General features: G+C 33.6%; 1 protein-coding gene and 1 long non-coding RNA gene across 10 annotated transcripts in view; one reads left to right on the plus strand and one right to left on the minus strand.

The window, feature by feature from the left end:
• The window catches only part of LOC126759875 (uncharacterized), a 565378-nt gene extending 564344 nt beyond the window's left edge, over positions 1-1034 (plus strand). For all 7 annotated transcript variants that reach the window (XR_007667102.1, XR_007667097.1, XR_007667096.1 and 4 more), the window contains one exon: positions 525-1034. This is a non-coding gene — a long non-coding RNA (uncharacterized LOC126759875). The remainder of the gene's footprint in view (positions 1-524) is intronic.
• A 5258-nt stretch (positions 1035-6292) lies between these two features.
• The window catches only part of LOC126759871 (CKLF-like MARVEL transmembrane domain-containing protein 4), a 46314-nt gene continuing 39967 nt past the window's right edge, over positions 6293-12639 (minus strand). For all 3 annotated transcript variants that reach the window (XM_050475048.1, XM_050475050.1, XM_050475051.1), the window contains 2 exons: positions 9930-10097; positions 6293-7513 (listed from right to left, as the gene is read on the minus strand). In XM_050475048.1, the coding sequence (XP_050331005.1) occupies positions 7313-7513; positions 9930-10097 (369 nt within the window). In that variant the 3' untranslated portion in view covers positions 6293-7312. The remainder of the gene's footprint in view (positions 7514-9929; positions 10098-12639) is intronic.

The following is a 12639-nucleotide window of genomic DNA, read 5'->3' on the forward strand; positions in this document are numbered from 1 at the left end:
AAAGACAGGTTCGACATAAAGGTGTTAAAAGTTTCGAGAAAAGTCAAACTATTTTGGTTGCCGATTCCGCAAATCTTCTGAAGATAATTAGAGTTTTAAAACAAATGTCTACAATATTTTTGATTAGTTATTTTTTAATAAAATAAAATAAAATCTGTTTTTTATATTTTTGGACTAGAATACCCCTTAAGATTGCAAGATTTCAGTGTCGACCTCTTAGCAGTACTAAAGGCCGAGATCCCTTACTTTCTGGGTTTATGAATTGCTATGAAAATGGTAAGAAACATATACAAAATTACAGGATTCTTGCACCAAACATCTTCCTTTCAACAGAGCCGCCAAATTATTGATAATACCTCTTTCTAGTGGTTTAATATTTTTTGAATGTTTTTAAACGCATAATACGCAATGCTATATTTTACATACAGACTAGTTATATACTATATTATCATACATATATACTTTTATCTGTATGTGTTTTCTACAACTGATAGATTATTATTATTTTTTTTTGCATATTCCAGGTATCTTCGCAGGTCTTGACGCTAACATTTTGAAAGTTCTGATCGACTCTAACAATCGTACTCGTTCGTGGAAGAGTAAAAGTCGGCGAATACTATGTTAAGAAATGAGAGCCTCCCAGCACAATTATTTTTACCAAATTTACATGGTGTAAACGCGGCGAAGCGAAGGCGTGCATTGAAGTAAGCGATTAGTACCAGGTTTGGTACGTTGAGCTAGCGCACGCATACAAATCACTTTCCAGCATTGACATGTTAACATCTAAACTTGACGCAACGCCATCGCATGGCAGCGAACTCTTCAAACTCGCTTATATGCAAAAGCACTGCAGCACGCTGATTGCCGAGAGGTATTCCACACAAATCAAGCCGCATGTGGAGAAGCTGCGCTTCATTATTCATTATATGTATAACCACATGTCTGTATTTTGTGATAATTGAGACTTTTTTTAAGATTAACATTACAAAAATAAAAAAGTAAAAAAAAGATAATGGCAACAGTCGAAAGACATTCATGAATATACTAAACATAATTTAGAATAACAAAACTGAACTCTTATTGAAGAAAACATGTATTTTTTAGTAAAATCCAATATTTATAGATGTATGTAAATGGTATGTTAAAATAAAGATTATTGAAATAAAAAAAAGACAATATATTTATTTAACTGTTTCCTTATTTTTCAATTTCATATGTCATCATCAAAATCGGCAAAGAATTGCCAAAATTACGAAAAAGTCGCTATTTTCTTCATTTCTTCCAATTTCCCAAAACACCTCTTCAATCCCGTCAACTTGAGACCAAAATCAGCAAAATTGGTTAAGAATTGCCAAAACTATATTGCTAAGAATAGCAATTTTTTTCCAGCTTCCCAAAACTCCACTTCAATCCCTTTAATTTGACACCAAAATCATCAAAATCGGTTAAAAATTGCCGAATTTACAAAAAACATGTTATTTTTTTCATTTCTTCCAATTTTCCAAAACTCCTCTCAAATCCCTTTAGTTTGACACTAAAATCATCGAAATCGACAAAGAATTGTCGAAATTACGAAGAATCATCATTTTTTTCCAATTTCTCAAAACTCCTTTCAAAATCCTTTAATTTGAAACTAAAATTTTCAAAATCGATCAAGAATTGCTGAAATTGTGAAGAATCGCAATTTTCATTCAATTTTCCAAAATCTTCTCTCAAATCCCTTCAATTTGACACCAAAATCATCAAAATCGGTTAAGATTTGCCGAAATTACGAAAAAATTCCAATCTGGTCACCCCAGCCACACGGCGGCGCAAACAAAAAATTTCATTTCCCAAATCGCCAATTTGCACCAGGCGACCAGAATCGCCCAGTAGGTAGCTGCCGCAAAAAAATATTTTTTCCTGTAGCATACCTCAAAGGCGCAGTATGAACTGCGCTACCGGCAATATGCAGAACAACCGGAACTGAAGGCTGATGCCACGTTTACTTGAATAACTTTCATAATTCAGCACCGATTTCGATCGTTCAAGCACCAAATGAAAGGGCAAGCGTGCAGCAATATAATCAACTACAAATAAACATTAACAAATCACAATAAGAAGACATTTTTGCAGGAATATGCGAGCAAGCAACACTGTGATGAAAAACTCGAATTTTGTATTTATAAAACAAGATGAAGCAATCTTTCTGCTACTAATAGATTGAGATGCTTTTATATGTATAGTCTGCAAAATAGCATCATTTCAAATTCACTACATTCAGTTGTATTGCTATTTTTAGAAGCGCTTCTTTCGCACTGAATTGTAATGTTTACGTACAAGATGAAATAAAGTGCGCTATAAAATTATATTTTTAAAGCGATTACCTTTCGTTTGCCACCAAAATCATTGAAATTGGTTCAATTTTGCCGAAGTTATAGCGAATATGCATTATCGATCGCATATTCTGCATTAGTACTGCATTATCCACCATTTCCTGTAATTGCGTGCGCGATAAGCACTTTGGTAAAACTAAGCCGATTTAATTGATTTTGGTGGCAAATGAAAGGTGATCGCTTCTAGAACACATAAGTGTATGCACTTACTTTCATCTGTTACGCAAGCATGGCAATTCAGCTAGAAAGAAGCTATTCAAAAACATGCATTAATTAAGAATGTGTTGAAGTTGAAATGTTGCCCTTAACAGAATATACTTATGAAGTGTATTTGTAGTGATTTGTAACACGAAGATCCTTTCATCTTACTTTATTAATATCAAATTTTCATTTTTTTATCGTACAGTTGCTTAGAGACATTTGCATCAAAAAATATCTTATATTTGTAGTTTGTTATATTTCCTTAGTATTTGATCGTGTAGCTGCACGCTTGCCCTTTCATTTGGTGCTTGAACGATCGAAATCGGTGCTGAATTATGAAAGTTATTCAAGTAAACGTGGCATCAGCCTTCAGTTCCGGTTGTTCTGCAATATTGCCGGTAGCGATTTTGATGATTTTGGTGTCGATTTTGAGGAGTATGCTGGAAAATTGGGAAAATATTGTAATTTTTTTGCGGCAATTTTTAACCGATTTTGATGATTTCGCCTGGTGTCAAATTGGCGAGTAGATTTGGGGAAATGAAATTTTTTGGCAATTTTGACCGCCGTGTCAAATTAAAGGGATTTGAGAGAAGATTTGGAAAATTGAAAGAAAGTTGCGATTCTTCACAATTTCAGCAATTCTTGACCGATTTTGAAAATTTTAGTTTCAAATTAAAGGATTTTGAAAGGAGTTTTGAGAAATTGGAAGAAAATGATGATTCTTCGTAATTTCGACAATTCTTTGCCGATTTTGATGATTATGGTGTCAAATTAAAGGGATTTGAGAGAAGATTTGGGAAATTGTAAGAAAATGATGATTCTTCGTAATTTCGGCAATTCTTGACCGATTTTGATGATTTTGGTGTCAAATCAAAGGGATTTGAGAGAAGATTTGGGAAATTGGAAGAAAATTGCGATTCTTCCCAATTTTGGCAATTCTTGACCGATTTTGATGATCTTGGTGTCAAATTAAAGGATTTTGAAAGGAGTTTTGGGAAATTGTAAGAAAATGATAATTCTTCGTAATTTCGACAATTCTTTGTCGAGCTTGATGATTTTAGTGTCAAACTAAAGGGATTTGAGAGGAGTTTTGGAAAATTGTAAGAAATGAAAAAAATAACATGTTATTTGTAAATTCGGCAAATCTTAACCGATTTTGATGATTTTGGTGTCAAATTGAAGGGATTGAAGTGGAGTTTTGGGAAGCTGGAAAAAAATTGCTATTCTTCGTAGTTTTGGCAATTCTTAGCCAATTTTGCTGATTTTGGTCTCAAGTTGACGGGATTGAAGAGGAGTTTTGGAAAATTAGAAGAAAATTGCGATTCTTTGAACATTTTAGTTTCAAATTAAAGGGATTTGAGAAGTTTTGTAAAATTGGAAAAAAAGAAAATTGTGATTATTCGTAAAATCTGCAATTCTTAGTGATGTTGATTATTTTGGTATTGAGTTTTTGGTTTCGTGGATGGTGATGTTGTTTATGAAAATGTTATATGACCAAGATTTTCATTTTCGCGTAAATTTTAGAAAAAAAGATAGGCCTTTTTTTGACTTCGTGCAAGTAAATTTTGCTTATGAATAAAATTAGATTATGAAATATTTGGGTTTTATTTGGCATTTATTTTCCTGAAATGTAATAGTTTCTTGATTAATATTGTTTGTGTTCTTTATTAAATTATGCAGTACTCTAGGGCTTACATGGAATTAAATGGAGTCTTGGAATTATTAATTAAATAACTATTGCATATACGTTTTATTGTAATCATGTTTGAGATAAATATTTAATTTTAGTATCCTCCCTGTTGTCGCCGGCAATAATTTACGCACGCCACCGGATCGTTTGCTGTACCATTTTAAACACTTTGGCCCATCGTCCATCCACGCTTAAGGCTTTTCCTCGGAAAGTTCTGTTCCTCCTTCTACTATAAAAATTACAGTTTTCTTTGCATTTAAAGGGAACAAAGAATCCGATTGGGTCCAAAGCTAAAATTTGTAAATTACGATTTAGAATTTCAAAGAAACAAGTAACTATGTATATCAAATGATAAAGATTGTAGCACATTTTCACCAAGCGTCCATTCGATAGAGCCCTCAAAGTAGAAGTATGTCTTAAAAATAACGATTTTTTTTTAATATAGAATAAAATTACAATTAATTATACATTATATTATTATTGAAAGTAATTATCTATTCAAAATAGGTTTCATTAGACCCAATACAACGTTTGGGGCGATCTACTAATGCCTGCATAGATTCGTTTTTGTCATTAATTGAAATGTTTTTCAGCACATCGGTTACGATTACTTGAGTTCCTGGAATAGATATTTATATGTATATATTATAAATAAATAAATATGTAACAAAATGCCTTTTTCAAATATTTTGTTAAAACTATCCGTATTTATTCCCTAAGCCAACAACCTCGCAGTAAAATTTGCATCGATATGAATAATTTCACGGATTCTTTCAACAACTCAGCTCGATTTCTGGCTTATGGACAGCCTAGCCTTTTTGCACCACAATTACCTCCTCACTACCGTTTCCCAATCGTGGTAATCAGGAATAAACTTGAGTACGACTCATACAATCATCACCAAACAGTTTTCTTTTTATAAATTCGTAGGTCTGAGTGATTTTTATTCTCCCCTGAATAGGGTATATTAAATTTTCGACGAAGTTTGTAGCACGCTGAAAAAAAAAATCTAAGACCCTATAAAAAATATATAAAATAAAAAGATGACCAAGATGATGAGCCATTTTTTGGACCACATTTACTTTCTCACTACCGTTCTCAAGTCGTGGAAATCACGCATAAATTCGTCTCATCGCGTTTTTGTTTATACCCTGAAAAAATATATATCGAATATATAATAAAATATAAAATAAATATCTAAATGGTCCGTATGGCGAGCTGAGCCGATTTTGCCTAATCCATTTGTTTTTCTTTTTACTCAAACTAGTCAATCAGTTTTTAGTTAGAGTATACTAGCTGTCATACAAAGTGAACAATCGGAATGAAGTCCTTGTATGGCATGCTATGGTATTTGAGGAGATATCTTTACGTAATTTGGTATAGATTACTTTCAAAGAAAAAGCTATAATATCTAAAGATATTGTTCAGATCGGATCACTATATCACATAGCTGTCATACAAACTGAACGATCGGTATCAAGCGCTTGTAAGCAAAACTTTTTTATTTGTGGAGATATCTTCACGAAATTTGGCATGGGTAATTGCTTAAGGCAATGGTACAATCTCCGAAGAAATTCTTCTGATCAAACCACAATAGCATATATGTAGCTGCCTTATAAAGTAAACGATCGGAATGTAGTCCTGGTATGGAATGCTTTTGTATTTGAGGAGATATCTTGGTAAATTTGGTATAGATTTTTTCTAAAACAACGCCACGATATCTAAAGTAATTGTCCAGATCGGACCACTACAACATATATGTAGCTGCCATACAAACTGAACGATCAAAATCAAATGCTTGTATGACAGCTTCGTTATTTGTGAGTGGTATACCAGCTTCAGTGCAACCAAAGCTTACGTTTTTTCTTGCTTGCTTCCAAAAATTATCTACCCTGATCTAGAATAAAATATTCGTTTGAGTAAAAAGGTATTGGATATTTTTTAAGTAGTAATAACGATAATTTTTGATTAACTACGATCTACTTGTGTTTAAAAAATCATCAATTTTTATCGAAATAAAATGCAATTTCATTCACTTTAAATAAAACATAACTTTATTAATTAAAAACAGCTGTGTATCTTTCATTTCTTACAAATATTAATATAACAAACAATGAAATTGCAGTTATTTTTATTATAAATATTATTTGTTGCACAGTTACATACAACTTTACTGCACACCAAAAATGTAAAAAATTATTTTAATTCATTATTTAAAATATTAGAAACTAATTGCTTGAAAATTAGACCGTTTCTTCTGTGAAACATATTCACAACCAAAACATATATACATACTTTATATTGTATTTGCATATTTCGCCTTTTTCCGCCTTTTGTGTAAAAGAGTTTGTAGCATAATTTATGGCATTTTGATGCCTTGAAATATTTGAATACAAAATATGTATGTAGATATGTATTTTAGTGCGCTTAGTGCTGAGCAAATGTTTATATTTAAAATGTTACGACATATAAAAGTAGAAAAACTTGAAGTTTGAGATATTTCATTTTTAGTGATTTTCAAAATTTTTGAATATTATGCTTGTTAATAAGAAGATTTTTACTTTACAAAAATGCAAAAAAGTTCATATATGTATGTATGTATGTGGGTATGTTTGTATGTAAAAGGCAGCGCAGCTAATTAAATTAGAACCAAAATAATATATAATAGTTAATATTAATCATACAAAGTTACATTTATCGCCTATTACTAAAATTAAAATTTCCATGAACATTTTAAATGTCGAAAACTACCAGTAAAAGTGTTTAAAGAACTAGCTTTATGATTTTTTAAACATTCTCTTCTTTGTTCTTGTTGTTGTTTGACTAATTACAGCAATGAGCTACACTTACATGTTACATCAATGGTGTTGCCATATGGTTGCATCAGTTTATCATTGCTCCAATATGTATGTATGTATGTATGTGTTGTTGTGCTCAGTGCTTTTGGTGGTATGCATAAGTTCTGGTTTGAGGTGAGCTACATGTTGCTGTTGCTGTAGAATTTGCTATTTGCTTTTCTTCTTAATTTTGTTCATTCGCGCTTCGGCTAGTAGGCAGCTGCGCCCTTGTGCGACAAGTAGAGGAAATATGTGCCAGCGGCGTAGGCCAAAAAATTGAATACACCGAATACGCCGGCCGCGATATTTGAACCATACGCGTGGCTGCCCGGATAGCTGGACCACTTGGCCAATTGCACGACGAACGCGATGAAGTACAGCAGGGCGCATATCGCGGTGTTGATCAATTCCTGCAATGAAAGTACAAATGGAGGAGCGTAAAATTTTGTAAAAGAAAAAGTTACAATTTTCAGATTATACACATATTATTACAGTTATAAAAAGTCATATATTCAATATTTAAGACCTTACTTATATTATTTAGACTACAAATAATCTTTGGCGAGATAAGAATTCGGATCACGTTATATTAACGAACCGGCAACATTTTGGAAAAAATATGAACCGATAATACGACCGGACCACAAACCACATCAAACCGTTGTTTTTTTCTGGATGAAATGGCAGCTCTTGAATCTCTTCAGGTTTATCTTCGCCCCAAATGCGGCAATTTTGCTTATTTTCATACCCAATGAACCAGAAATTGGCTTCATCGCTGAACAAAATTTGATTCGAAAACGTCGGATCTTCTTTGAACTTTTCAAGAGCCCATAGTGCGAAGCCATGTCGCTTGGGAAAGTCGAGCGGTTTTAGTTCGTTGTTCAGGCGTAAATCTATCCATGATGAAATGCCAAACAATACTGAACAAAAATAACACATTGACACGACTCACGCGTGATCTGTTAAAAAAAATATCTATTGGAAAAAGTACCTCTACTTGAATCACCCCTTAGGTGGTGAAATTTTGTCGCCGCAGTTTATACAAAACCTCTAAAAATCCAAATTGATATACTTGTGATATTGTGAAACGCAGAAAGTATGATCATAACCAGGGACTGGCACGAACACCATCAAATGATAGACACGATCACTTATGCTCTGAGGTTTTGCCTGATCATAATCATTAACCGACTAAGAAGAAACCCGGATCCCGACAATGCGGCTAGATCTCCGCATCTGAAGCTGTTCGAACGCAGCGAAGATAGATATAAGATAATATAGAATAAAACCGATTCGAATTATGAAAACTAAGCCAGCTGTCACTTAACTAATCCACGAAATACAGTTGGGAAAGGTTCGTTGAACGTTAAACGTTACAACAGACATATGTAGTTATTCAAACATATTATTAATAAGGCTTATGACTTGAACTGTCAACCTACGATAAGTATTAAAATACGAAAGCGGCCCGATAAGTACTGTGAATCGCCGTGGTCGGCGATAATACTTTTCATCGATTTTAATTTATTCTCCGGTTAAATAACTTATTCAAGTTCGAGAAGAAAAAATTATTGCACAGAACCAAAGCTGAAGAATATATTGAATTGGGCTGCAGAGTTCGTAGAATTATTAGACTCATTTTGCTAGAGAGACGTGATGATATGAACCGCTGCGCATTAATGGGGCACTTTTTTTCGCCGAAGGTATCGTGTTTTCTACAATTCGGGGTCAAATTGGTCCAAAGTAGCAGACCAGCGTAGAAAAGCTCTGTAATCCCGTTGAGCTTCTAAAGATAGTCGATGTAGATCACATCTTATGAAACTTACAAAATAGTGACCATCACTTTTCCGTACGATTGGGAAGTCTACACCAACTTTCGATTCGAATGTTCCTCGGAATCTGGTGTGTACCAGTGGATTCATGTTCCGTCGTTAGTCAGCAAATGACGCAAAACATCATTTGGATTGCACTTAAAGAGCATCAAACATTGCTGTGGCCTCCCGGTTGCACTGACCAAACGTAGCTCCCATCGCGTGACACTTTTATAATGCAGAATGTTGAATTCCTAATATGAACCACGTAGTCTTTTAAGATACCCACTGGGTCAGCAATTTAATGCCCATTAATCGAAAATTTCTTAATACCGTTATAAACATGAATCACGTTATCCTCCATGGTAGTCGTTTTCGAGGCACTGGGTTGTGACTCATCAAGACACGACTTGCAAGTATATTGGAATTCATTACTTTTTTATGGTCGCCATTGACGGAGAAAAGCTGGGATTTAGAGCAACTAAGTGTTCATCCTTGCAAAATCAGGAATCGAATCACCGACCGATATTGTTCTTTCACATTTCTCTAAAATTTTCGAACACGCCCGCTTTTACACGCAGTCAAAACAAAACTACAAGTTGGCATTTTGAAGTTTTGTCAGGGGTCAACTATGGTAATGTCCTACAAAATAATAAATGTTTCTTGCGATATGCGCATCATCGGCCGTTATATCTAAATATAATATTTATCGGACCGTCTTTGTAATTAAGACTAAAAATTCCGATGTCAAGTTTCTTCAGTGTTTGTCAGGCAGCATTTTTTATGCTTATTTAAATACCTACTGAAGTCTAAATTATTATCGAATTTACTTACTTTAGGTTAAATATCAGTTAAAAGAGTGTTATTAAAACCATATCACATAAAATATGCAATTGATTTTAATTGATTATTCTTATATGCTCTTAGTTACAAAGTTGTTTGAACTACAAAAAATTATACGAGTATCATTTAAGTGGGGAAATACTGTATATAAATTAACATATTTTCAACTTACTGTGAATATCCAGTTGACAGCCACATTCAGAGCTTCACGTATACCCAAAAGATAGGCGAAAATCCATAAAATTGTCGCAATGAACGAAATGACAACCACAAAGAGGAAGAATGATGTAGCCGAAAGGTAAGCAGGTGAAGCGCAGGCCATACATATAATGCCAAGAATCTGCAAATCGGAAAAAAGGTTGAATTATTAGTTAAAGGAAATATAAAATGAAATGTTCGCATATATAATTTATTATGCATAGGCATATAAAGTTGATAAAGAGTATATACTAATGTCTAAGTATTTTTCGGACACTTATCCAAGTACATATAAGGAACAAAAAGTAACCAATCTAATAGCGATACGAATATATTGGAAAATATTACTCATACATAAAAAGTGATAAAATAATTATCGATAACATTAATGAAATTCATGCAACATAAAACACAACCGTAATTTCAGCGTTAATCCGGATTAATTATCGATAACATTAATGAAATTCACGTGATAAACATTACAGCGACCAATTTTTACCAAGCCATTTTTTAGTACAACAACATATGATCACATTATTTTTAAAACTGCATCATTACATAGAAGTTTTATTGATATTATATTGAGGAGCCACTTGCAAGATGCGTTAGATATAACGTGACCTAGGGATTAGCAATTGCTATTTACTTTGACGTTAGAGGATGTGAATAATGATAATTAGAAGCTACTCAGCTTAAAGTGAGTGTTACGCCGTTTATTACCACTATCACTTTTGAAGTACTCAGCTTATTCATCACTAATCAGCGGTTCCAACACCTGTGTCAATATACTCTATTCCAAGAAATTTCGCAAATTTCCAATGAAACTTGCAAGCTACTAATGTCCAAACGAACAGCTGTGTATAAACAACAGAGGCCAGATAAAAATTATCAGAGAAATTTTTCTAAGAATAAACCAGAACTTAAAGGAAGAGAATATTTAGCAGGCATTAAGAGATTTTGTATTACAAATTATTAAAAAAAGGTTTGCATTAACAAAATATATAAGAATCTAGAAAAAATATCATAACTATCTAGAGTTATTTTCAAAATTCTCTTCAGAATCTCTTAATGTCTGCTAAATATTCTCTTCCTTTGGGAATCTCAAAAAATATCATAACTATTAGAGTGATTTTCAGTTGCATTCTAACTTTGATAACAAAAACTCTTTAACGATCCCTTAACCAATTCATGAAATTTTGTTGTAGTATATAGTCACCCTAATCTTACCTAAGGATTATCATTACCTTATCTTATCAATACTACCTTATGATGTATTTACTATAATGAAATTGAAAGTTTTATTGCAAACAATAAAGCTGGCAGGTACTTCAGTGTTTCCACGCCCAAAATAAAAAAATCGATAGATAAAGAAATCAATTTTACGATAAAGTAAATTTGTGTGAATCGAAGTTTAAATAAGTGGGCCAATAAAATTTTTATGCTAAAAGTACTTTCCATTAATCACATTTCTAACACCGAAATATCACAATGAATGGCTAGGTTATGCGTCAGGTTTTCAACGAGTCACATTCAAAGAACTGCTTTCACATTCACAGAACTTCGATAAAAAATATTGCGCCGAGGACCACCCCACGCGTTTTAAGGGCTAAGCATTATATGTAAGAATGCATATTAATAGTGGTCTAGACCTAAGTACTTGATCTTTTGCATAAATATGTGCTCGGCGGCAACCCGACAGGAGTTAGCGGTTAATAATATATGTACTTCGTCGACAAACAATCTCAATTACAAGGAAATATAATATTTTAAGAAGGAACTATAAAGACAAGAGAACAACATCAAAATTTCACCAATAAGGTGACGAACTGATAATCAGCACTGAACAAAGTTATTTTTAGCAACCATACCTCCTCTTATTTCAAATATGTTGACGCAATGAAAATCGTCGAGTCCGCATTACTATTACCCATGAGCTAAACATGGAATAAAAAACCGTTTGTAACAATTTAAGTAAGGCTGGATACAAAATGAACCTCGATGCATCGACGCTACTCGAGTTAACGTAAAAAAATCTTATGGAGCGAATTTTCTTGTGAGAAGCGCTACTGAATCGCAACAAAATCGATCCATTTTTGAAGAGGATAGATACCGATGATGAAAAATTAATCTCATACGAAACATCCAGTAGAAGAGTAGTGGTCGTATCGCATTGAGACGGCTCAAAAGGTGGTCAAACCAAAATTGATGGTCAGGAAGGTTTTGCTATACGGTTTTTTAGGATTGGCAGGTATCATCTACTATAAGCGCTATGCTTTTTGCAAGAGGAGAGGAATTGTATCCTGGCAACTCCAGACCAGGCCAAACACATCGAAATTGACTCGACAAAAATTGACACAGCCAAAATGCCGGAGTTTGGCTGGGAAGTTCTTATGCGAACAACATATACTCGTAGTCCGAGCCTGGCGAAATTGACTCGACAAAAGCTCCGGCATTTTGGCTGGGAAGTTCTTATGCGAACAACATATACTTGTAGTCCGAGCCTGGCGGCAAAGTGTTTACTAACTGTTCCTTTCTAAGACGAATTATTTTGTTGGTGAAAAATTCGACTCAAGGGAAACTTTTGGAAATCAACTATCCCAGTTTTTGCCACTAAGGACGAGGGTCTCTATGAGATTGGCTTAAAGAAACAATCATCACTTCTAATATTTGTGAAAAAAGACTAT

The sequence above is a fragment of the Bactrocera neohumeralis genome, chromosome 5 (assembly GCF_024586455.1).
Source record: "Bactrocera neohumeralis isolate Rockhampton chromosome 5, APGP_CSIRO_Bneo_wtdbg2-racon-allhic-juicebox.fasta_v2, whole genome shotgun sequence".
NCBI classification, from domain to species: Eukaryota; Metazoa; Arthropoda; class Insecta; order Diptera; family Tephritidae; genus Bactrocera; species Bactrocera neohumeralis.